Consider the following 24,264-nt stretch of genomic DNA (forward strand, 5'->3'; position numbering starts at 1 on the left):
GGGCGCACACACACACACACACACACACACACACAGACACACACACACACACACACACACACAGACACACACACACACACACACACACACACACACACACACACACACACACACACACACACACACACACACACACACACACACACACACACATATATATACAAATACACACAGATATATACATGAATCACAGATAATAACACAATAATTCACATTTATTATTTAAGACGTTGAGTGACACACACAAACACATATACATTATGTATTATTTCAGATGTTGAGCAGAGCCATGCGCCGGTCAAGGTGCGCAAACGCACTTGGCGCTCAAGGTGCGCAAACAAACTCACACCTCAAAAGCTCCCTAGTACAGACACGCGGACAAAGATGCGAGCCGTGGAACTCACTGAGAAAGTACCAGTCAATCTGATGACCACACGTTCATCTCACCTACCTGTGTATCTGGATGTTGCTGCTGTCCAGAGAGACAAGGCCGTTGGCCGCAGTTCTGCGAGAGCCAGCCGGGGGGCGCTCCAGCATCTCGATGGGGTACCAGTAGCGCACCAGCACACCCTCGCTACGCAGGTACGTCTCCACCTGCACGAGTTCATTCACCTGGGAGCATTGGAGGAACGACAAAAAGAAGTTAACAGCGATGAAAAAAGAAACACGCTGTATGTTCAAGTGGAGATCCCAAGGTTGAACTTAAACCCATCTAAACCCAACTAAAACCTCGCACATTGTTTTGCTTAGGGATGCACAATGTGAAAAATGTTGGCCGATACCGATATTGATATTGGGGTTTTGGCCGATAACCGATATTAACCGATACAGATTGTTATTTTTTATTTTTTAAAGAGATAACATTTAATACACACTGACAATGATGCAAACAAACTGAAGTTTTGAATGTCCTCTTATTTCCAAAAACAATTTTTTAACTCTCTGTGATAAAATTAGATAAAAAATAGAGACAAACTAGAAGACAAACAATGAAAGTCACCGTCAAGTCCAATCTTTTAGAACCGTAACATATTAAAAAAAACATTGGCGCTAACATCGGACCAGTTTTACCCATCGGACCAAATGTCAAATATCGGCCGATACCGATACATTCTGGCTGATACATCGTGCATCCCTAGTTTTGCTGGTGGGAAAATAATTACATTTTCTGGGTCAATACCTCAAAACAGTGCGTAGCGCTGCTTATTTAATTGGTGATTCATTGCGCTGACAGAAAGTTCTTATATACGTTGGAGGTTGTTACACACAGGGCTTTATGGGACAATAAAACAACCCAGGTATTTTTGTGTGGCCCCCTCTAAAATGTTGGCCGGTTTTCAAGAAAATGCAACAAATCCAACAGCATCGGTCCTTTCGGCCCACCGGAAAAATGCCCTGGTATGCCCAAATGACCAGTCCAGGCGAGTCACCCGAGTCTTACCGAGTCCACGTCCAGGACGACCCCGTGCAGGCCGAAGGTCTTGAGCATGCCCCTGATGGCGAACTTGGGCAGTGCCATGCCCCCCGTGGTGCTACTGGTGTTGTTGCTGTCTGGACAACGGATCACCACCATCAGCCCTGTAGGAGTTATGACAAGGGTTTAGGACAGCGGTTCCCAAGCGTCTTTGGCCTGGGCATTTTTGGCCCAAATTGGTGGGTATTGCGCGGCATCAATTTTTATTTACTAACAATAGTAAGTGAACCTGAAAAAGCGCAAGCGAAACACGTTGTTCACAAAATAAAATGTGCAGTGATTCTTCCTTTTTCCCTTTGGGTTACTGATGACTGCTCTTCACCAGCACCAGGAAACTGGCTGTGCATAGGGGCTTCAGATCTTTAAGTATATCCATATTGATAAATGTAGGGCTACAGGACCTCCTCCCTCCTCCCTTTCTCCACTTATTACCATACACCCTTGGATTCAGTGGTAGAGTGAGAGTGATGCCACGGACCACTCAAAACTGGGTCAAAGTGTATGCAATTCATGTTTTGTGTGTTTAAAAGTTGACAGTCCTTAAGTTGTGGTCGAGCAAATCAGATGATCACACACGCACAGTCAAGGTGACTGTTTGTGGCATGTTTACATATGTTGTTTCTGTGTTAAAGGGCACAAGTCTGACTGAGTTGTGTGTGTGTGTGTGTGTGTGTGTGTGTGTGTGTGTGTGTGTGTGTGTGTGTGCCTGAATCACCTTTGTCACACGTGGGACTGGAGTGGAGTGAGTGCTTGTGTGCTGCAAGTGTGTGTTTCTGTCTGTGATGACCTTTGCAGACTTAGTCAATGTAACTGAGTGAAGGGTGTGTATGTTCGTGTCCTTAATTGATGCAACTGAGTAGTGTGTGTATGTATGTGTGTGTGTGTGTGTGTGTGTGTGTGTGTGTGTGTGTGTGTGTGTGTGTGTGTGTGTGTGTGTGTGTGTGTGTGTGTGTGTGTGTGACCTTTAAAGACTTTGCCGATGTAACTGAGGTGTATGTGTATGTGTGTGTGTGTGTATGTGTGTGTGTGTGTGTGCGTGTGTATGAGAAGTGTGTGTAGTGTACTGAGTAGTGTATATGTATCTGTGTGTGTGCGTGAGAGTGACCTTTGTGGACTTTGTCGATGTAACTGAGTGGTGTGTGTGTGCGCGCGTGTGTGAGTGACCTTTGCGGACTTTGTCGATGGTGAACTTGTTGGCCTCGTCCTTGATGTCCTCTATGGTGGGAAGGTAAATGGGGATGCCGCCGTTCTCCTCATACAGGAACTCCACCGTCTGCCTGGCAATGTCCACCATGCCTAACAAACATGTAGCAACAAAACAAACACACACACACACACACACACACACACACACACACACACACACACACACACACACACACACACACACACACACACACACACACACACACACACACACACACACACACACACACACACACACACACACACACACACACACACACACACACACGTGGTCAAACAAACAATCACACAGTCAGCAGCAGCAAGCTCACGTGAACGTGGCCGTGAAACCCAGAAAAACCAGCGCAGTCTGACCAAGCACTGGGCGAAGATCAAGTGTATGCGAAACAGTAGGGGCAGAGGTCTTTGGGACAGTCAACACGAATCAACTTCTACTGCCCTGACATTACAAAGTCACATGTGTGGTCTAGGGATCCTGCAGAATAGTCAAAACAAAGCCATGACACCATTTGCTGATCTTTAACCGCTGCTGTGTGATAGCATTTTTCCATGTCAAAGAATGTTAAACATTTTTTTATAAAGAAAAACGCAGGTTCAACACCATTTTTAGGAAAAGGTACTGTCAGCCAATAAAACCTTTATTATCTAATCTTTTTGCATTTAAAGGATAAGACTCAAGCCTCATCTTGCATTAAAAACAACCTATTATTATTATTTTAAAAAAGGTAAAATCTCATGAGCTGAATGTTGAGTCCATGCAGCTTCCTGTGCTAGGGTCAATGTGCTACGCAGCATCCGGCATCAATGGGTTAAAACATGCACGCTACACGATCAGTGGCGGAACAATTGCACACAGGGCAAAAGACTGATAGGGTCCCCCATACAGCCTGTCACGGTCACAATAGCAACACCAATAAAGGAGGGCCTTGGGCCCAGGGGCAAATGCCCTGCTTGCCCCCCGCTATACCTCCACCCCCGCGAAGAGCCATGTGTAAAATGGCAGCAGTGCATCTCATCTCACCGAGCTGCAGGGCTCCTTTGATCTGGTCCAGGCCAGACTTCCTCTCCGCCTCGTTACGGAAGCGCCGCCGGATGGTGGGGAACACCTTCGTCTCCCAGGCCTTCACCAACAGGGCATAGTGATCCTCCTGATGGAGAGAAAGAGAGAGAGAGAGAGAGAGAGAGAGAGGGGGAGAGAGAGAGAAGAGTTGAGTAACTTTTATTCATCACCAACAGGGCATACTGGTCCTCCTGATAGAGAGACAGAGCGAGCGAGCGAGCGAGCGAGAGCGTGAGAGAGAGATAGAGAGTGAGAGACCCTGGGCGTGTCATTAAGTATTACTCTTCACACCTTGTACTTCATCTCCCTACCACACCCTATGCTCAGCATGCAAAGAGCACTTGCTCACCCGAGGATTTAGTCCCTGCACATCATGCTCACTATGGCTAGTGTACTGCATAGTGCACTGTACTGTACTGTACTGTATACTGTACGCGGCCCATGTAGCTCACCCTGGGCATGTCCTCGTCATCCTCATCGTCGCTCTCATCGTCTGCCAGGGGCGGGGGGTGGGAGTCGGGCCCCGAGGTCACCAGGTTCTCATAACTCAGCTCCACCTTGTAGTGGCACGACGCATCGCTGTTGTACTCTGAAGGAAGAAAATAAGGTAAAAAGCAAATTCAACTTCGAATTCAATTCATTTACAGTTTATTAGGGACCATGTACAATTAAAACGTAAATGTTGCTATTTCGTGTATTGTACCAGAGTTAGGCTCAGGCTACATAATATCTGCAGTCCCTGGCAGGACAGGCAAGCCAAGCCAAGAAGTGTTCAAGATCTCGATTTTTACATTTCCTGGGTTTGTGTCATTATTGGACAGGGTAGGGAAGCTTGTGACAGGAAGAGATTGGGGGGAGGAGAGAGGGGGGGGCGGGGTTGGGAAATGAGCCAGATCAGACTCGAACCTGAGTCCTCATGAGCAGGTTGCCCACTCATGCTGTGATCTGTTAGTAGAGTAGCCTGGGAAAACCTGTGCTGATTTGCACGATCGTTACAATTTGAAAGACAGAAGTGGCGTCCTGAGCTTGGGAGCAACTTAGAGCGGGGAGCGGTGGAAAGGCAATGACAGTAACTACTTGACAAACAGAAGCTTGCAGTTTGTTTGAATAGATACAACTGACACGATTGTTGTGTATGGGCTACGTACAAACGTACTGTATATGCCAAATGATACATTCTTCATGGAAAATCATTAGAGGTGCTCCGATCACCATTTTTTGGCCCGATCACCGATACCGATCACCAAAAATCTTAATCTGCCGATTACCGATCATTGCCGATCACAAAAATGATTTCCTATTTTTTTAATAGCATATTAATTATCCTTATTGAATACCATTTCTGCCCATAAACCAATCAATCTTAATTTGCACATGTCTATTATTAGGCTATTATTATTATTATTATTATTATTATTATTATTATTATTATTATTATTATTATTATTATTATTATTATTATCTTTCAGACTAGTGTTGGTAATACAGTCTACAGTATTAATCAATGTATAAGTTATTGCATAGAATAACTAAACTATTTAAGATTGAATTGACACTGAAACATTACATCAAATAGTCTTCCACATACGAGAAAAAAACAACCTGTCGCTTTAAATGAGCAGCCTCGTGAGGAGAGCCCCTCCCCTCTCTGTCACCGTCCACAGTTGCAGTGCTCCACTACCGTTCTGAATGTCTCTCTCAAGTTTTAACCACATCTGTCGCCGTTTGGTGTTTCAGCGACTATCAAACTAATCGACTGACTGCCAATTACAACTTTGAAAACAATAATTGACATGTTTGTGCTGACAACGTGAAGTTGTCGCGTGCTGACCGAGGCAACTACACAGGTTATAACGTAAAATGGCTCACTGGCGAGTACTCAATCGCAAATTACATTGTCAGGTAAACGGCGCATGGATCGGAAAATCAGATCATTGTTGATGCAGATACGGTTATGAATGGTGGAAATGAAGGGGGGAATGGCGAAAAGTTATAGACAAGCAAAGATGCCTTCTTTTGGTGCACTTGCAGCTGTGCAGAGCCAGCGCCTACATGCAGCGCCAGGTGTAAAGGCAAATGGTTGCGTGAGGAATTTAATATCTCTCGATCGGTTTTTTTGATCGGCATGTTTTTCCGATCACCGATCAGGCTATTTTTGGCCATTATCGGCCGGTCATGATCGGCAGCCGAGCAATCGGAGCACCTCTAAAAATCATAAACCACACCGTTCCTACGACAAATTGCACAGGTAGTCACTTGTGACTTAGATGTGTGTTAGAGCAGTGCACCCCCCTAATTGTTCCCCTTTTCAAAAAAGGCACTGTCATGTACAAGCAAAAGCTTGCAGCTGCACTCATAACCAAATCATTAGAGCTGACTTATTGTGCTGATAAAGGCTTTGGCCTGAATATAGCTGGGAGGAAGGAGTAACCACAAAGCCATGTTCTGCAACAAATTGGACAATATTCTCTCTTCATTCCAATATTGTGATAATTTGAGTTCAATATTGTGCATGCCTAATGCCTAATGCAGCCATTTTCCATAGAGAGTGCAACACAGCAATTATATGCCCTATTTGAAATCAGTTACATTTGTGCCTGAACCAAATTAGCCAGGTCAACAGATGGTGGAGCCTTATGCCAGGCTGGGACATTACCCAAATACTTTTCCGAAATGTGAAGCATGTGGTACAGTGGTGATTGCGATTCTATTGCGGTATTTAAAATCCAGTACCGTGAGGTTAGGATTTATTTTAGAGCTTAGGCCTTACAATTCTGTTCCACCAAATAACAGCAGCATTTTAATAAATGTTATGCTATAAAATAGGTACCAGCCTGCCCGGACCAATCAATCACAACAAACATATTTTTTTCCACCCCTCTGTTAGAATCTTTGGAACAGGTTTCGACAGAATGCTGGAGAGCAGAATAGTTATGGCTAACAAAAAAAAACAACAACATTTTTTTGTTTGTGTGATTTGTCATAGTGTTGGCCAAGTCACAGTTTGGTCCCACCCAAAGCCCTCAGATATCTAAACTATGTGATTCCAGATTAGTATTTCCATGTTTTAGTCTGGGTTGCCAAGCTACTATTTGAAGGCTTTGAATACTATTGTACACACACATCCACACAACATGCCTGAGAGTCAACACCAGGTCTGGGCCAACTACGGCATTGGTGCTGTAAATGTTCACGAAAGAGAGATAGATACAAAAGCTGCTGTGTGGTGGAGACGGCTGCGATGCAGCATGACGGGCCCCGGAGGCTACGATAGCACATAAAAGTAATAGTTCTATCAAAATGCCAGGATACGTAATGTTAATTAACAGTCAAATAAAAGATCTGTAACTCCAAACGATCATGAGGATACATTCGTTGCTGGGTGGTTGCCATGGTTGCGATTTAACATGGTGGGCGCAGAAAGCTAGCTCATTAAAGTAATAGTTCTGCATTAAAATGCCATGGTACATACGTTGCTGGGTGGTTGCCACGGCTGCGATGCGGCAGGGCGGACCCTGGGAGCCGGGGTCAGATGCCACGCTGGTGCCTGCATCGTTGTCGCTGTCCGACGCCATGGCGAAGGGCAGGGCCTCGAAGTTGGCGCTGATCTCCTCCGACAGGTCCACGCACAGGTCGGCCGCATTGCGGTGCGCCTGGCCCTCTGCGTACGCAAACGGGCGGCAGCCAAAGTTGGCACGGATCTTCGTGTTCTGTGGTGAAGAGACAAGGGTAGGTAGGATGTATAGGATGGTGGTGAGAGTAGGTATTGCAACTAAGCTGCTCATTAACACTATGCCAAATATGATCTTTTCATGAATATTTATTAAGTATTAAACTGATATTTAGGAATAGGCAGCATGAATTCTGGAAATAAACTACTAAAAACATTAGACAGTGTACTTTTAAAGACAGTGAGTAAAGTCATGTAATGTAATGCCAGGGCAGTGCTGACCTTCTTCTGGATGTGTACGAGCGGCCACATGCCCCCGGCCACCTCCTCCAGGTAGGGGCTGAGCCTCTGGCCACAGTAGGTGAAGTACACACGCCCCTTGGGGGGCTGGCCCGGGGGCGGAGGGGTGCCCTCCGAGCGCTCCCACCCAATACCTGCTACATCACCTGGAGAGAGGAGAGGAGAGATAAAGGAACATTTTACAGTAGGGTACAAAGTAGAGGATAGACTAGAGTATCACTTATTAATCCAGAGGGAAATTAAGGTGTCCAGTAGCATACATACAGAGTACCTTGATTAACGTTTACATTTCTATAGCACATGGCTTACAAGACCTGGGGCCTCGCGTACAGTACTATTCTTGAGGATTTCCTACTGAACCTTTGCGTACATGCGCAGCACAACATTCAGATGTATCGATCTATGCATGCAACAGCTTTACATGCACATACTCATAGTACATCCCCATTTACTGTGAAATGCTGTGCCCATACACTTCTTCATGATGAGCCAATCTTAATACATCTAAACATTTGCAGGAGATATTACAGAGCTGCTTTGTTTGTAAGCTGTGTTCATTCGGGCAACTGTGGCCTAACGGATAAGAAGATGGCCTTCAGATCAGAGGGCTCCCACTTTGGCCTTGTGCCCTTGAAAAAATATCTGCTATAAAGCCACTGGCCTTGATGCCCTCTCTGATGCCCTGTCAAATGGCCTTGCCCCTAAAATGACGAAATTCCAGGCCTGGCTGCAGGTATAAATCCCACCCTTCCACTCCCTACCACACTCCATGGCTGAGGTGCAACTCTAATGGCCCGTGTACGTCAGGCGCTACCAACGCGACCCAGGTAGCTGGGGTGGTTGAAGAAGTTTCGCCATTAATTTGTTTTATTCGCTCTGGAGGCTGCACTGATATGTTGAATTCCGCTAATCACATAACGGCTCTGTCTTGACAGCCTGGGACATTCCTCGATATGAACGTTCCAATTGGTTTTCGCCGAACCGCGTCATAGCGAATTCGCTTAAGATTAGCTTGAGTTTAATCGTCAGAATTCGCTCTGGTCGCTCAAGAAGCTTCGCTCTTGGCGAATTCGCTCTGTTAGCTTTATTCGCCTTCCCTCCATAGAGAAATAATGACTTCCGCCGCGCAGGTCGCTCAGTTCGCCTTAGATGTACACGGGGCTTAAGGATTGTAACCAATATCCTGTAAACAACTGTTAGTCGCTTTGGATAAAAGCACCAGTTAAGTGTAATGTAATGTGGCCCCAGATGCATGATGGGTAACGCTCACCAGGCAGCAGTGCCACGTCCAGCCGCACACTCTTCCACTGCAGTAGACTGGAGCCATTATAGTGCACAGCTCGGCCATTACTGAACAAACATACAAAGAGAAAGAGAAAGATAAAGGATGCAGAATTCTTCATAGCTTCATTAATGCTTTTTGCACCTGCAATTAATTCCTACAGCAAGGCTTTTATTTTATTTGGTAATGTGTAAATTGATCTTGGCTTACCACAAATAAAGACAAGACATTCAATTTACTGGCATGGTAGTAAACATACACAAGCATAACACACATTCAGACATGGACTTCTTCAAAAAAGAAGAGAAAGGCCTGCCATGCACAGGAAAAGAAAAGGAAAAAGGGAAGGGAAGACAGAGGAGGTAGAAGATGGCAGTTTCTAGAGTGGAGGAGCTGAAAAGCTATGGCCTAATGGCTAATGCAAGTCTGTGGTATGTAAAGGCGGTAAATATAATATTTATGTGTGCATGTTTGTAAATGGTGTATATGCATGTATATGTACTACATGTATATGTGGGATATGAGTAAAAAACCAAAACAGATAAATGGTTTTGGTTTGATTTGAAATTGAATATCCATATGGGATAAATACAGATCAAAAAATCTTCTGTTTGCAGTAGGGAGAGGAGCTGAATTGCTTTGGAGTCCAATTTATGTTTGTGATATGTCTGTATGATCCCTCCCCCCTCTACATTTCATGTAGCATGTGACTTTTACTTGCCCAAGACAATGCCCCCCCTCCTCCCCCCATCTTATTTTATCTTGGATTATCTTATCTCAGTATATGAATGACCACATGAGTTTATTTGACCATTCTTGATATCGTCTTCATCACTTGGCTTTCACTTTCACTGGCTTTCATGTCTAAAACATGGAACAGCAAACTGAACCATGTATTACAGGGAAAAAAGTAAAAAAAAAAATAACACAAAAAAGCCCTAAAGCTTCCTTCAATTGTGGCCCGTAAGATGGCAGGTGTATGAAGTCCAGAGCAAAAGGGTTCGTACTTGTGGAAGAGGCAGGTGCCCACTGGGTTGGTCCAGGCCCCGTCCCTCTTCTCCGCCTCGGTGGCAAAGCCGAAGGATACAATGGGGCCACTGTCATCTTCTGAATCTCCATAGGAAACAATCTCAATCTCCCAGTAGAAGGAAGGAGCCTGACGAGACAGAGGGAGAAGGCAGTGTAACTCAACGAGTGTTCACTGTTGAACTATTCAGGATACACTGAGAAATTCTACTGTATGCCTATGGTAGTTCTCCAGCACAACCACAATCTCATGGCAAAGCCCTAAGGCAGAAGCCTGTCTTAGGGTGCTCTGCAAGCTACACACACAGAAGTTTGGTGAGAACCAGGCTACTAAGGCAATGCGGTTGCTGGGCCACAGGAAATTTTAAACAGGCTGCGTCTAGTTGAATAAGCTTGTAAATCTACTACAATGTCATCTTAAAGTCAAAAGCCATGATAGACATGAGGTGTATAAGGATTTGAAGGAGTTATCCAGAATTGGAAGCGTATTGGTTTGGGAGTAAATATAATCAAAGGAAAGAAAAATCACGTCAATCGGATGTCTTTTGATGATGTTTGATCATACCGTGTTAGCCACGTTAGCTGTGCTACATATGTTTGACGTAGGCATATGGTTAAGCACAACATTTAAAACCTTTCACTGTTAAAAAAACAGCCCAATATGCTTTTAACTCTGGAAAGTTTCCTTTAATATGGATGACATGACAGGTGCTGTCGTGCTGTACCTGCACAGGCACAGGTGATGTGGCGTAGATGAAGGTGCCCCGGGGGAGCCCGCCCCCTGCACTGGGGTCGGCCAGGAAGGTCACGGAGGTCAGGTGGGAGGAGAACATGCAGGCGCGCACCGGGGGGAAGACCCGCGACGGGCACCACGTGATCTCCTTGGGCTGCGGAGAGGAGGAGCAGAACCACAGGGTCAGGGAAAGGAGTGTGTGTTTGTGCGTATACATACATGTTTGTGTGTGTGTGTGTGTGTGTGTGTGTGTGTGTGTGTGTGTGTGTGTGTGTGTGTGTGTGTGTGTGTGTGTGTGTGTGTGTGTGTGTGTGTGTGTGTGTGTGTGTGTGTGTGTGAGTGAGTGAGTGAGTGAGTGAGTGAGTGAGTGAGTGAGTGAGTGAGTGAGTGAGTGAGTGAGTGAGTGAGGTAACACTTTATAATAATGTTCCTTAGTAAAGACTCAGTAAATAATTAACTAATGATGAATAAAACATTAACAAATGTTTTTATTATTAACTAAGTTTTATTAATGCTTTATAAAATATCTACAAATGATATATTCAAGATTTTACACACCTTATAACAGAGTATTTTTTTCATTTACAAGCAACTTGTAAATGTTTGATAAATATAAAATATTAACATAGCATTTCCTAGTCATTTACAAGCATTTGTTTACATTTCCTAGTCATTTACAAACGTTTGTTAATGTTTTGTTCATCAATAGTTAATTATTTATTAAGTCTTTATAATGCTTTTTTTGCATCCATTATTCTAAAGTGTTACCGTGAGTGAGTGAGTGAGTGAGTGAGTGAGTGAGTGAGTGAGTGAGTGAGTGAGTGTGTGTGTGTGTGTGTGTGTGTGTGTGTGTGTGTGTGTGTGTGTGTGTGTGTGTGTGTGTGTGTGTGTGTGTGTGTGTGTGTGCGTGTATGTATGTGTGTGTGCGTGTATGTATGCGTGTGTGTGCGTAAGAGCGTACATACACATGTTTAGCCTAGATATCCAGACGCCCCTAGCGGCCGCAAATTGAATTTGCTGTAGAGCTTTAGTTCGCTAGGCTAACACATGCTTGTATGCATGTTTGTGTGTGTTTGTTTGTGTGTGCTTTATGGAGTGAGCATTTTTTTTTAGTTTAGAATTTTAATTATTATATGAACATAATAAAAAAGGTTGGAAAACTACAATTAATTACTAACTCCGCTGCAAAAATGACGGTATAGAACCTTTGGGTAAATTTTGATTTGATGAATGTGTGTGTGTGTCCACTCACCTGTCGCCTGTCGGTCTGGAGCGGGGGAGGAGGGGGGCGGGCGCAGTCTCGGTAGAGCATCCTCAGACGCTCACACTGAGACTCCACCATGCCCAAACGCTCACCTGGACACACACACACAAACACACACAGACACACAAACAAGTAAATAGATATACACACATAAATACAAACACACACACAGTCCAGGAGATGCATATCAACATAAACCGATACACCCAGAAGACACAGAGACCATTCCAAAATGCATTGTACCCTGTAGTATGAATCTGTAAGTGTGTGTGTGTGTGTGTGTGTGTGTGTGTGTGTGTGTGTGTGTGTGTGTGTGTGTGTGTGTGTGTGTGTGTGTGTGTGTGTGTGTGTGTGTGTGTGTGTGTGTTCTTACCAGGGCTGCACTCCTGGGCCACCAGGTTCAGCACCTCCACCGCAGCAGGACACTGTTGGATAAACTCCTCACAGAACATGCTGTCCTCCAGCAGCTGAGCCATCACCAGGCACGCCCTGGAAGACAACATGAGGAAACATTTAGACCACATGTAACTACCACATCCTTCTTTTTCAGTCTTCCACTCCCTAGCTCACTATGGCTGAAGTGTCCAAGAGCAAGGCATCTATCCCCACACTGCTCCAGGGATTGCAACCAATACCCTGTAAATAACTACTTGCTTTGGATAAGCGTCAGCTAAGGGTAATGTAATGTACGGTTATGCAGTGCAATGTCTGACCTGGTGCGTATCTCTGCCAGTAGCCGCACGGCGGCCATGACGGGGCTGGAGCCGTCCCCTGATGCGGGCAGCGAGGTGTGGATGGACAGACTGCCCTCTTGTGGTAGTAGCATGGACTGCACCGCCTGCACCACCTTCTCCGTGATGGACAGCTTGTACAGGGGCAGCGCCTACACACACACACACACACAGCATTTCACAAAACATTTAGCCATGATATGTCAACAGAATACACAAAAAACTTTTACAAAACATATAAATATGACATAACTTTCATGTAGTGGAGCACAGAAATTGCAATTATAAATAATATCCTGACAGAAATATTAGAAATTCTGTTTGACCACATGCTTTGGCTACAGCTTATCATCAGACAAAATCCTGAAGGAGTGATTATTTGATGTTTTATGCTAGCTCTGAAATGACAAGTCAAATTGAGGGGTACCGCATATGAGTTTGATGTAGGGACACTTAAGATCCCTCCACACTGTGTGGACATTTGGGCAGTCATGGGTAAGCGGTTAGGGCGTCAGACTTGTAGCCCAAAGGTTGCCGGTTCGACTCCCGACCCGCCAGGTTGTTGGGGGGAGTAATCAACCAGTGCTTTCCCCCATCCTCCTCCATGACTGAGGTACCCTGAGCATGGTACCGTCCCGCCGCACTGCTCCCTAGGGGCGCCACTGAGGGCTGTCCCCTTGCACGGGTGAGGCATAAATGCAATTTCCTTGTGTGCAGTGGTCACTTGTGTGTTGTGGAGTGCTGTGCCACAATGGCAATGGGAGTTTCCCAATGGGCTTTCACTTCACTTTCACATTTTGATAATAAACAGCAACAAGATAAATGTGAGCATACCTCTGAGCGCGGGGTGCAGAGGCGTGATATGGGCACAGTCAGCACGTCTGAGGCCTTGCACGCTCGCCTGTACTCGCATGATGGGAACTTCACTGTGGCAATGCCCTCTTGCTCGTTAATGGACATCACCACGCCTACACTGCCCAGCACACCTTTACCCACCACCTGGAGGAAAGGGCAGAGGACAGGAGAGGGAGAGGAACAGGAAGTATGGGTAATGCAGTTTTGGGAAAGTTAATTTTCTACAGGAACTAGTTCAAAGCTCAGTTCATATATTACAAAGTGAACAAGTTCGCTCATGGTTCATAATCGTTTAAAGTCTAAAGTTCGTTCGCAGTTCCAAAAATGAACTCAGTAGTACGTAGTAGTTCTTCTTTGCAAGAGGTTGTTGCGATAAATATTCTTCAATATCATTTGAATTAATTAATACAGACCTGGACCTCTGATCCGATCTTGATGGTCTCCTTGAAGCCCCCCAGGGCGCAGAGTGCTGCGACAGCCTGCCTGCCGATGGCCTGCAGTGTGGCCAGCTTCCTGCCGCTGCTGCTGCCGCTCTCCAGGATGCTCTCCGCATACTTGCCCAGCTGCGGGATGAACATCAGCGCCCGAGACAACACCTGCAGAACAGCAGCCACATAATCATCATTATTAGTAGTAGTAACAGTAGTAGTAGTAGTGGTAGTAATTTTGTATTATTTTTTTTATTTTTATTAGACCAACTGTGGGATAAACATCGGTGCCCGAGACAACACCTGCGGAGCCGCAACCACATAATAATAATAATAATAATAATAATAATAATAATAATAATAATAATAATAATAATAATAATAATAATAATAATTATTATTATTATTATTATTGTTATTACTAGTAGTAGTAGTAGTAGTAGTAAGGCGTTTCTCATTAGCCCAACTGTGGGATGAACATGCCCGCGACAAAACCTGTGGAACACATGCGAGTTGACACTGACCAACCAGCATAATCAACCTTCTTTAAAAATAATAATAAAAAAATTAACGTTTGAAAATAACGGAGTAGAACATCTGAAGTAACTGAAAATGATTTTTTTGAAAACTGATTTGACTCAACTTCATAGTTGTGATGCTGTGCTACATAAATACATGTTTTGTTGTATTGTATTGTATTGTATTGTATTGTGGTAGTGCTGTGGTACCTTCTCTGCGGTGCTGGTCCAGATCTGTGCGGTGTTGGACTCAGGGGCGGTGAGGAGGCTGTGGAGGAGAGCGATGACCTCGGCAGCCATGCTGTTGGCCACATGGCCACTGATGAAGGGACGCACCGGGTCCGACCTGAGAGGTTAGGAGGAACCAGGGACAGAGTAAGTACAGGGGTTGGACAATGAAACTGAAACACCTGGCTAAATTGGACCAGTCTGGTGCACAATCTTCATTGATTGTACATTGCACCAGTAAGAGCAGAGTGTGAAGGTTCAATTGGCAGGGTAAGAGCATAGTTTTGCTCAAAATATTGCAATGCACACAACATTATTGGTGACATGTCAGAGTTCAAAATAGGACAAATTGTTGGTGCACGTCTTGCTGGCGCATCTGTGACCAAGACTGCAAGTGTTCTTGATGTATCAAGAGCCACGGTATCGGGGCTAATGTTTTTTCTTTCATTCACAAACTAGGAGGAGAAGGTGTGTGAAATTTAAAAGGCTTCATTTAGGTGCTGTTTCCACATAGCCGGATATTTTTTAAATGTGGATTTTTTTTTCTCCGGTTTGGAGAAATGTGGAAATGCAACATGTGGATAAAAATAAAAACTCCATTGTAACAGGTGTGTTCTAGCCCCCTATATGGGATATTTTTAAAGCCGGATGAGGATTTCAAAACTCTGTTTATGTGGAAACAGAAGGCCTAAACCAATGCACTTTCAAAAATATCCAGCTACGTGGAAACAGCTCCTTAAACTCCTCTCTCCCCTCTCTTGCGTTCCCTCACAGCTGGACAGACGTTCTCACCTGGCGAGGTCCGCGTTCCTGTCTCTGCAGACAGCGGTCTGGGCGCTCTTCTTCTTGTCCCCGGTGGTGGTGGCCCCAGACGTCTCCTGAGCCAGGGTCTCCACGGGGGGCCCCACGCTGACGATCAGCCCAGACTGGGCCCACTTGTTGGCCTTCCTCAGGGCCGCCGCGGCCTCCTCTGTCACCACCTCACAGCAGCCCGTCTATGGGGATGGACACATGAGGGGGGACAGGGTAGGACACAGCATTTTCTCATTTTCTAGCCTGGCCCCAAATAGCCTGTCTCTTTTAGTAGGCAGCGTCATCAAATCTTTATCTTTCCTCTTTCTGTGCTGTTACTTCTCTGGTTAGTATTTTCATATCGGATGGTGACCGGAAGAGAGTGAGAGAGAGTGAGAGAGAAAGATGGGGTAGGGCTGGGAAATGACCAGTAATGCCCAATCTGGATTCAGAAACTACAATGCAGTGCTAAATTTCAAAAGATTTGGTTTGAAAAAGGTTCATTTGGAATATGTGGCACTGGATTGTAGTTTCTGAATCAAGATCGCTCATCACTAGAAATGACCCAGGCGGGACTCGAACCTGGGTCCCCAGGTGTATGCATGCAAACACATCCATAATGCATTGCATTAGTACGATGCGCATGCGCCACTTCATTGCTGTGGGAAGCTTACCTTGGTCATGTCCCTGTCCATCTTCACCACCTTCTCCATGTTAGCTCCCGTACCCAGGCGGAACGGCCGTCCCTCCGAGCTACTATAGGGCCATGAGAAAAGAAGACAACAAATACATGTGCAATGAGTGAAACAATCAGACGTTTTGCCCTTGGACTCAGCAGGCACAAAATGGCTGCTTTTATGTCTCAGGGGACGTCCTAATTCCAGCCAGTTGCACTTTTATCCCAAACGAATGATGAAAGAAAAATGTCTGCACACTTGAATCCTTTTTTTTCTTTTTAATAGCCAAGCTTTTGGTCTGTGACTTTCCTGAGGGCTCAGTTCAATCCCAAACAACTTACAAATGAGGACACAATCAAAAGTAAGCAAAACATTAGGAAGTACAAAACCAACAGACCAGGCAGGGCTTGTGCACTTTTTATGTGCAATAGAGTAGGGCTTAGTGCAGGTGTCGATCATCTACATCCATCTACATACAGTATAGTATGTCTCCCACTTTGGTAATCTCATTGTGAATTGATAGGACTTATCAGTTGCCACTAATCTTCAGTTTCAATAGCCAATATTAATCCTGTGCCTCTAATTCAAACAGTTTTCTGTGTGAGAGAGAGAGGCAGGGAGCGCTGCCGTCGGTCTAAACCAACATCTATTGCAGGTGCTTTGAGGTTAAGAGGGCAGTCAGGCAGCTTAAACATCAGCCAGAGGAAGGTCTGAAGGCACTCTGCTGTTAGTCCTTTTCATGTTCATCATTCGGATCGACACATTTCATCTCAAATTAGTTTGTTTCCCCCAAAGTATGTGAGCTCTGTGTTGACATTACTGTTACCTGAGCAGGGGCTGCAGCACCTCGTGGGAAGACTGGTCCTCTCGCTTGTGGATGAAGATGGACAGCTTGCCGTCCACAGCCTCGCTCTCCTCGCCGCCCTCCTTGTCTGATTTGAGCGCCCCCTTGGGGCTGGAGCGGGACAGGCTGGCATCCAGGTCGGACAAGCTGGGGGACAGCAGCGTCTGGCAGCCTGGGAAGGTAAGGGAGAGGGGAGGGAGGATGGATGGTTCACAAAGAATACACGTATGTTATCATTATTTTAATAATTTCAATCACTATAGACTTTTTAAAGCATATATATTAATCCAAAACAAAACCCATGAAGTCTACGTCTCCACACGCTTCACAAGAAGTATTATGTGTTTCTTCCTTTCCCCAAGTGAGGCACTGAAAAATGGTGCTGCATGGAATTTAATCTGTAATAGAAGCTTTCTGGTCATCCATTACAGATTAAATTCCATGCAGTGGCATTTTTTTTCAGCTTCCACCTTGTCAGAGCATTTCACAAACTGATGACTATTTATAATGCATTACTCTGCTTTCTGCAACAGAACCGCAGCATCAATAACGTTTCGTTTTTGGCAAGAAATGGGATACCGCTTAAGCTGCACTGTGTATCAGAAACACATTATCTGAAAAAAATGACTGGCCACCCAGGATGGCACTTCCCCTACCCTACCTAGGGGATGGCAAGGCCTGATGGTAAAAGAAAATTGTAAGCCTTAACATTTAAGTTTTTGAAATAAGAAAAAAATGAATGATAGTTTATTATAGACAATTATAAAATTGTTATCCAGGCAAACTCTGCAAATCTGGCACAACGAGCTTGCCCAGTACCTGGGCAGTGATGTGCGAGGCCATTTCCTTCAGTAGTATTGCTACTCTACTCTACTGTACTCACCTGGCACCACGTAGTCTGCCAGCTTGGCCAGCAGCAGGGCGGCGATGCGTGAGGCGGGGTCGCTGGCGTCGCGCTGCTCGGCCTCCAGGGCGTGTATGGAGTAGCTCCAGGAGGGCAGGGCCACGCGGCCGCAGTCCTCCACACTCATCAGCGGCAGCGCCGCGCGGCACAGCTGCAGGATGATCAGCACCAGCTTGGGAGACGGCCGCTGGTCCAGCAGCAGCGACAGCAGCTTGGACACGCACGCCGGCTGGCTCAGGATGGCCTTGCCAATGTGGCTCCTGGAGGAGCGGGAAGATAGTGAAGATAGAAGAAAGTGATTACATACTTTTCATCATTTTATGCCTTTATTTGCTAGGTCAGTGTGAGATGGTGACAGGAAGCGAGTGGGAGAGAGGGATGGGGTAGGATTGGGAAACCGGGCCGGAATAGAGCCTGGGTCCCTGGCGTAACAGTCAGTGACCTAACCATTTGAGCCACGGCTGGGACCGAGGAAGCACAACTTTTACTGGACGGGAGATGTTGGTAATCAGTGTTGGGCAACCTGGATTCATTAGTTACAATCCAGTGCCTCATTTTTCAGAAGACCTGATTTTACTGGTCCAACTCAATCAGGTGCAATCTTTAATGAAAAACGGTGAAACATGTGTTTGAGGCTACATTACTGTAACGTAAGTACAAAGGATCAACACTGCAAAGAATAGCTGGATTTTGCAAAGACGGTGGTCGTTTGATGCACCCTACACCCACCAACCTGGAGAGGTCGTTGAGCAGGCTGAGTACGTCTTGCAGAGCGTCGTTGCCTGCCGCCTGGTTGCCGCAGCACTCGGTGGCGCGCGCCAGATGATTGGTCAGCAGCGTGGACACCTGTCTGGCCAGCCCAGAGTGCACCGTGTCGGCCGAGCCGCCTGGAGAGCAGGGGAAATCACCATGGTGACCACACGGAGGTACATGTACAGTGTGTACGGTGATGGACAACCTGGATTAAGAAGCTACAATCCAATGCCACCTAGTCCAAATTATCTGCTTTTACCTGTTCAATTATGATAGTTGGTCAGGTAAAACAAGGTTATTTGGAATATGCAGCACCGTATTGCAACTAATAAATCCAGGTTGCCCATGACTGGACATGGCGCACGCATACACAGTGGAAGCTGATGGATTAAGCCAACATTCGACTGGAAAACAACAACCGCAAGATACAGCTATGCATTCCATTTATATATGCTGTTCAACAAAAGGAAAAAAAATTGATATATTATTATATATATAAAGCTAGCTGTCAAAATCAATCATCCATACTGCACAAATTCTTTCCTTCTTGGTCCTTTCTTACGTTACTCATTTAATCATTGAGTTATAAATAAACAAACAATTTTGCGTTCTTAAATAAATCTTAAATAGTTATTTTGTGTTCACCTGTCCCTGTTTAAAGTGTCCCCATTTGTGTATTGTTCTGGCTCACTTACTGTCCTGTCCAGCTCCTATAGCACCATTTACCTGCTGCCACTGTCCTTTTCCTACTCTTGCCTTTGGCTGCACCTACAACGCAAACACACCACTGCATCAGGTGACATTAACATCAGCTTCTTCCCAATCTTGCCATCAGCAAGTGACCAGGTTGTGTGCACCTTATCCTGTAGGTGGCGGCGGTACGGCAGCACCAAGGGTTGGGCCACGCCAAAAGGATTAACACGATATCTAGTGTTCACATCTATGTCATTTGGTAATGCTGTGTATAACAGTAGTGCATTTCTCCCCCCCCTCATCTTCCATCTCCTCCCACTTGCCTGTGTGTGTGTGTGTGTGTGTGTGTGTGTGTGTGTGTGTGTGTGTGTGTGTGTGTGTGTGTGTGTGTGTGTGTGTGTGTGTGTGTGTGTGTGTGTGTGTGTGTGTGTGTGTGTGTGTGTGTGTGTGTGTAGCGTTTGTTGTGTATGCAGAGCATGTGGCGAGGTGGTGTTTGGTGTGTTTGGATGTGGAAGAGGTCATTTGGAAATGTTGTGTGTCGGTAGTACACTTCTCTCTCTCCTTCACCTTCCACCTCTTCCCACCCAATGCCGTGCTTGGCCAGGACCTGCCTTTTTTAAAGTATATTATTTGAGATTTTATGCTTTTTTGGAGACAAGACAATGGGAGAGAGACAGGAAACAAGTGGGGAGAGAGAGAGAGAGATGGGGGAAGGATTGGCAGTCCAGTGCCCAGCTGTTTGAGCCACGGCTGGGCCCAGAAACCTGTCTTCGAGGACAGCGTGTGTGTGTGTGTGTGTGTGTGTGTGTGTGTGTGTGTGTGTGTGTGTGTGTGTGTGTGTGTGTGTGTGTGTGTGTGTGTGTGTGTGTGTGTGTGTGTGTGTGTGTGTGTATACCTTCCACCTTCTCCCACTCGATGCAGCGGTTGGCGAGCACCTGGAAGGCGGCCCAGGCCATGGCGGCCACCTTCTGCTTGCGGGTCTGCTTCTCGCTGGAGCTGCTCTCCCGCTGGCTACTCAGGCTGCATAGCCGGTCCATCAGCTGCACCAGGCCACTGCGCACCAGACACTGCTCCTCACTCCTGGAGAGAGAGAGAGAGAGAGAGAGAGAGAGAGAGAGAGAGAGAGAGAGAGAGAGAGAGAGAGAGAGAGAGAGAGAGGGAGGGAGGGAGAGAGAGAGAGAGAGAGAGAGAGAGAGAGAGTTCCAATTACTGACTAATTCTCACGCTGGCTACCCAGGTTGCACGCTTACAAGCCTCTATTGAAATCCATGATATTCCAGGAAGGCCATGGCCAGTGGAAGCCTGTGTAATGTCTATACTATAAGTTTTGTGTGTTTATTGGTAGGTGTGTCTGTAACGCTGCTAGTTACTAGCTTCTCGCTCGCTCGCCTACTCGCCACTTGCTCATGGAACATTCGCTTTCACTGCCAATGCACAGGCAAGAAGTATAGAACTCTGCAGTCCAATTGGTTGCTTGCTTACTCGCCTCGCTCGAAATAAAAATATTTTCAACTCGGACACCACCCACATCGCATCGCTTGTACACTCCTTGCCTACTCGCCTCCTCGTCTCGCTAGAACACATAGACATTCTATTGACTTAACTTGCAGAGCGAGTAACTAGCAGCGACGTGTGAGAACGAGGCTTAAGGGATGGTACAAAGCATTTTATATAGTACAGTATGGTTGTGTGTACAGGAGCGGCTTCCTGACCTGGTGTAGGGGATGGTGCAGAGCATGCCGATGCTGTTGGCGCAGGCGATGGGGTATCGGGCGCAGAGGGACACCACCGAGGTCATGGTCTCCCCAAACGCCTCCTGGACCTGCTCCACCATGCCGCCACACGTCAGCTCCTCAATCCTACACAGGGAACACAGGCACACACAAAAAAAACACAAACGTAAAATCACATATGCAGTATACAGGTCAGTGTGGACAGTGTACACACACAGACACAGACACACACACACAAAAAAACACAAACATAAAATCACATATGCAGTATACAGGTCAGTGTGGACAGTGTACACACACAGACACAGACACAGACAAAAAAAACACAAACGTAAAATCACATATGCAGTATACAGGTCAGTGTGGACAGTGTACACACACAGACACAGACACACACAGACACAGACACAGACACACACAATGTCTTCTCTTCAATCCCACACGGGGGATGCGGGCATAAACATACACACCCGTGAAGACACACAGACACAGACACAGACACAGACACACATACACACTAAAACATTAGGGGTAGTCATGGTCAAGCAGTATACAACCACATGGGGCAGTCATGGGTAAGCGGTTAGGGTGCCCAAGGGTTGCCAATTCGATTCCCGCCAGGTTGGGGGGTGTTAATCAACCAGCGCTCTCCCCCACAAAAAAAAACCCAATGTTATATAGCTTCCAAAATGACCCAACTAAACAACCAGACCTTCTGGTTCTAAACACTCATACACTAACACGCGGCATTGTACAGCAAATATTTACAGTATAAATTGTACAATCATCCAGGGTGCTGCTTGGGCAAGGCTGTCTTGTCACCTCGCTTGACAAATGTGCTCTGACTGCTGTAACAAGGTAGAGGGCACAAGTATGCATGGCGTGTGCCAAAGGAGGGTTGGGACCATAGAAACTATCCAAGCACATAGACACACACACGCCCGCGTGCACGTACACACACACACACACGCACGCACGCACGCACGCACGCACGCACGCACGCACGCACGCACGCGCGCGCACATGCACATGCACACAGGAACACAGGCACTCACAAAGACACAGGAACGCAGGCACACACACACACACTCTTTGCCTGATTGGCAGCTTGTAAGCCTCAAAGTGCCAGCCAGAGGATAACTAGGGCTGGCAAGGCTGCCAGTGCCCAGGTGTGCTGCTGTGCACACACCACTTTAATCATCTGCAGTTACACTGAGGTGGCCAAAAGAGGGCGCTGTTTGCCCAAAAATGACAATATATTAAATATATTATATGAATCCCTGTCCATGATGTGAGTGTGTATGTGCATGTGATTGTGTATGTGCATGTGCATGTGCGTGTAGGTGTGTGTAGCATGTGTATGTGTGTGTGTTTGTGTGTGCGTGTGTGTGTGTGTGTGTGTGTGTGTGTGTGTGGGTGTGGGTGTGCGTAGCATGTGTATGTGTGTGTGTGTGTGTGTGTGTGTGTGTGTAGCCTGTGTCAGTGTGTGTGGCATGTGTGTGTGTCGTTACCTGGGTCCCCCCTGCAGTACCATGGTAACGGGCCCCACCAGGTGTGTGACTCCGCCAACTCGGACGGCGGCGGTGAGCAGTTCCCTCATGTGCACCAGGGCCTGCCGCCGCGTGCTGCCGCGTCTCCACCGCGTCTGGGCCGCAGCCAGAAAGCTGCTGCTCGACACCTGGCCACACAGGGACAGGTACATCGCTTAGATATGCGACACATTTTGACATAACGACACATTTTAATGATTATTACTTTAATTTTTCAGGACATTGCACATTAATGAACATATACATGCATACATATATGTAAATGTGCCAGATTATAGCCAAAAGGAATTTCCATCTGGTGTCCATCATGCAAGGAAATATGATGAAAGACATACATGTCATTAAACAGACTGCTTGTCCCCCACCCAGGGATCAAAAAAATAACTCTAATCATTACCCTACATTACATTACACTTCGCTGAAGCTTGTATCCAAAGCAACTTACAGTTATCATTTACAGGGTATTTGGTTACAGTAATGTAATGCAAAGTAACGTTATGTGGAGTAATGTGTGTTTTTTTGCTTCCAGCCTGTAATGTAGGTAATATATTGTAATGCAATGTAACGCTATGTAGAGTAATGTGTGTTGTTTGCTTACGGCCTGGTCCGGCGTGGTGCCAATGAAGGCGAAGAGCTGTCCCAGCAGCACGCTGTAGGTGGGCCGGTCCCGGTTGTCCTCGATGGCCAGGGACTGCAGCAGCGTGAACGAGCTGCTCCGGTGGCTGGTGGGGTGGTGGCGCCTCCTGCAGGGTAGAAAACACGCAACACAACACCTTTAGCACATTTCAATGGTACGAGTTCATTGGTTCTTTTGTGTAGAGTAGGAGGGAAGTCCTGGGTCACTCACGCTAGAGACAAGAAAGCTCCCGCACACGGTCAACATTTGCAGCATGTAATACATTTGTGTTGTGAGGAGGGGCAAGTTGCGAAGCAGCCAACCACGTGGGTTCATTTTTTGACATACAGCCGTTTCCAATAATCAGAGGTTGAACAGTGGGCAGCCATGGTCGCGCAGCCAGGGATTGTTTACAAACAGCAAACCCATGTATAGCGATGTAAATAGACCAAAACGCCTCTTAAACGCTGCAAATGACGACAGCGTACAGCAGCTTTCTTGTCTCTAAGGAGTTCATTTTTTGTAAGGGGGCTTACATAGTCAACGCATCCAGACATACAGTGCCCTCCATAATTATTGGCACCCCTGGTTGAGATGTGTTAAAAGCCTTAAAATAAATTCAGTGTTTATTGCAGAAGAATACTGTCACACTGAAAATTGTAGGAAAATGTAGCCTTCAACTCAAATGAATTGTAAGAAAATAAAAAAATCCCTGACTAAAAAATAATTATTTTTCATTAAATCACCTGTTCCACAATTATTGGCACCCTTAACAATTCCCAGGAAATAAATATAATTGAAGCATTTCTGTCATTTCTACAGTAGTTTACAAAGTTTACCAGAGTATGTAGGAACATTTAATTAGTAATTCATCACTTCCTGTTTCCCTGGGGTATAAATATGACGTGACACCGAGGCCATTTCTCT

The 24,264-nt window shown here is 45.9% G+C and overlaps 1 protein-coding gene across 5 annotated transcripts in view; it reads right to left on the reverse strand.

Moving 5' to 3' along the window:
- Positions 1 to 24,264, reverse strand: part of LOC134436927 (probable E3 ubiquitin-protein ligase HECTD4) — a 145,808-nt gene that overhangs the window by 34,300 nt on the left and 87,244 nt on the right. For all 5 annotated transcript variants that reach the window (XM_063186276.1, XM_063186274.1, XM_063186272.1 and 2 more), the window contains 25 exons: positions 23,320 to 23,464; positions 22,683 to 22,849; positions 21,151 to 21,297; positions 20,334 to 20,518; positions 18,726 to 18,879; positions 17,972 to 18,252; positions 17,071 to 17,260; positions 16,242 to 16,323; positions 15,568 to 15,770; positions 14,758 to 14,893; positions 14,015 to 14,197; positions 13,581 to 13,745; positions 12,729 to 12,898; positions 12,389 to 12,504; positions 12,004 to 12,107; positions 10,744 to 10,905; positions 10,000 to 10,148; positions 8,981 to 9,060; positions 7,693 to 7,856; positions 7,213 to 7,450; positions 4,193 to 4,329; positions 3,702 to 3,828; positions 2,639 to 2,770; positions 1,442 to 1,578; positions 452 to 612 (listed from right to left, as the gene is read on the reverse strand). In XM_063186276.1, the coding sequence (XP_063042346.1) occupies positions 452 to 612; positions 1,442 to 1,578; positions 2,639 to 2,770; positions 3,702 to 3,828; positions 4,193 to 4,329; positions 7,213 to 7,450; positions 7,693 to 7,856; positions 8,981 to 9,060; positions 10,000 to 10,148; positions 10,744 to 10,905; positions 12,004 to 12,107; positions 12,389 to 12,504; positions 12,729 to 12,898; positions 13,581 to 13,745; positions 14,015 to 14,197; positions 14,758 to 14,893; positions 15,568 to 15,770; positions 16,242 to 16,323; positions 17,071 to 17,260; positions 17,972 to 18,252; positions 18,726 to 18,879; positions 20,334 to 20,518; positions 21,151 to 21,297; positions 22,683 to 22,849; positions 23,320 to 23,464 (3,915 nt within the window). The remainder of the gene's footprint in view (positions 1 to 451; positions 613 to 1,441; positions 1,579 to 2,638; positions 2,771 to 3,701; positions 3,829 to 4,192; positions 4,330 to 7,212; positions 7,451 to 7,692; positions 7,857 to 8,980; positions 9,061 to 9,999; positions 10,149 to 10,743; positions 10,906 to 12,003; positions 12,108 to 12,388; positions 12,505 to 12,728; positions 12,899 to 13,580; positions 13,746 to 14,014; positions 14,198 to 14,757; positions 14,894 to 15,567; positions 15,771 to 16,241; positions 16,324 to 17,070; positions 17,261 to 17,971; positions 18,253 to 18,725; positions 18,880 to 20,333; positions 20,519 to 21,150; positions 21,298 to 22,682; positions 22,850 to 23,319; positions 23,465 to 24,264) is intronic.

Source organism: Engraulis encrasicolus, chromosome 21 (genome assembly GCF_034702125.1).
Source record: "Engraulis encrasicolus isolate BLACKSEA-1 chromosome 21, IST_EnEncr_1.0, whole genome shotgun sequence".
Taxonomy (NCBI): Eukaryota; Metazoa; Chordata; class Actinopteri; order Clupeiformes; family Engraulidae; genus Engraulis; species Engraulis encrasicolus.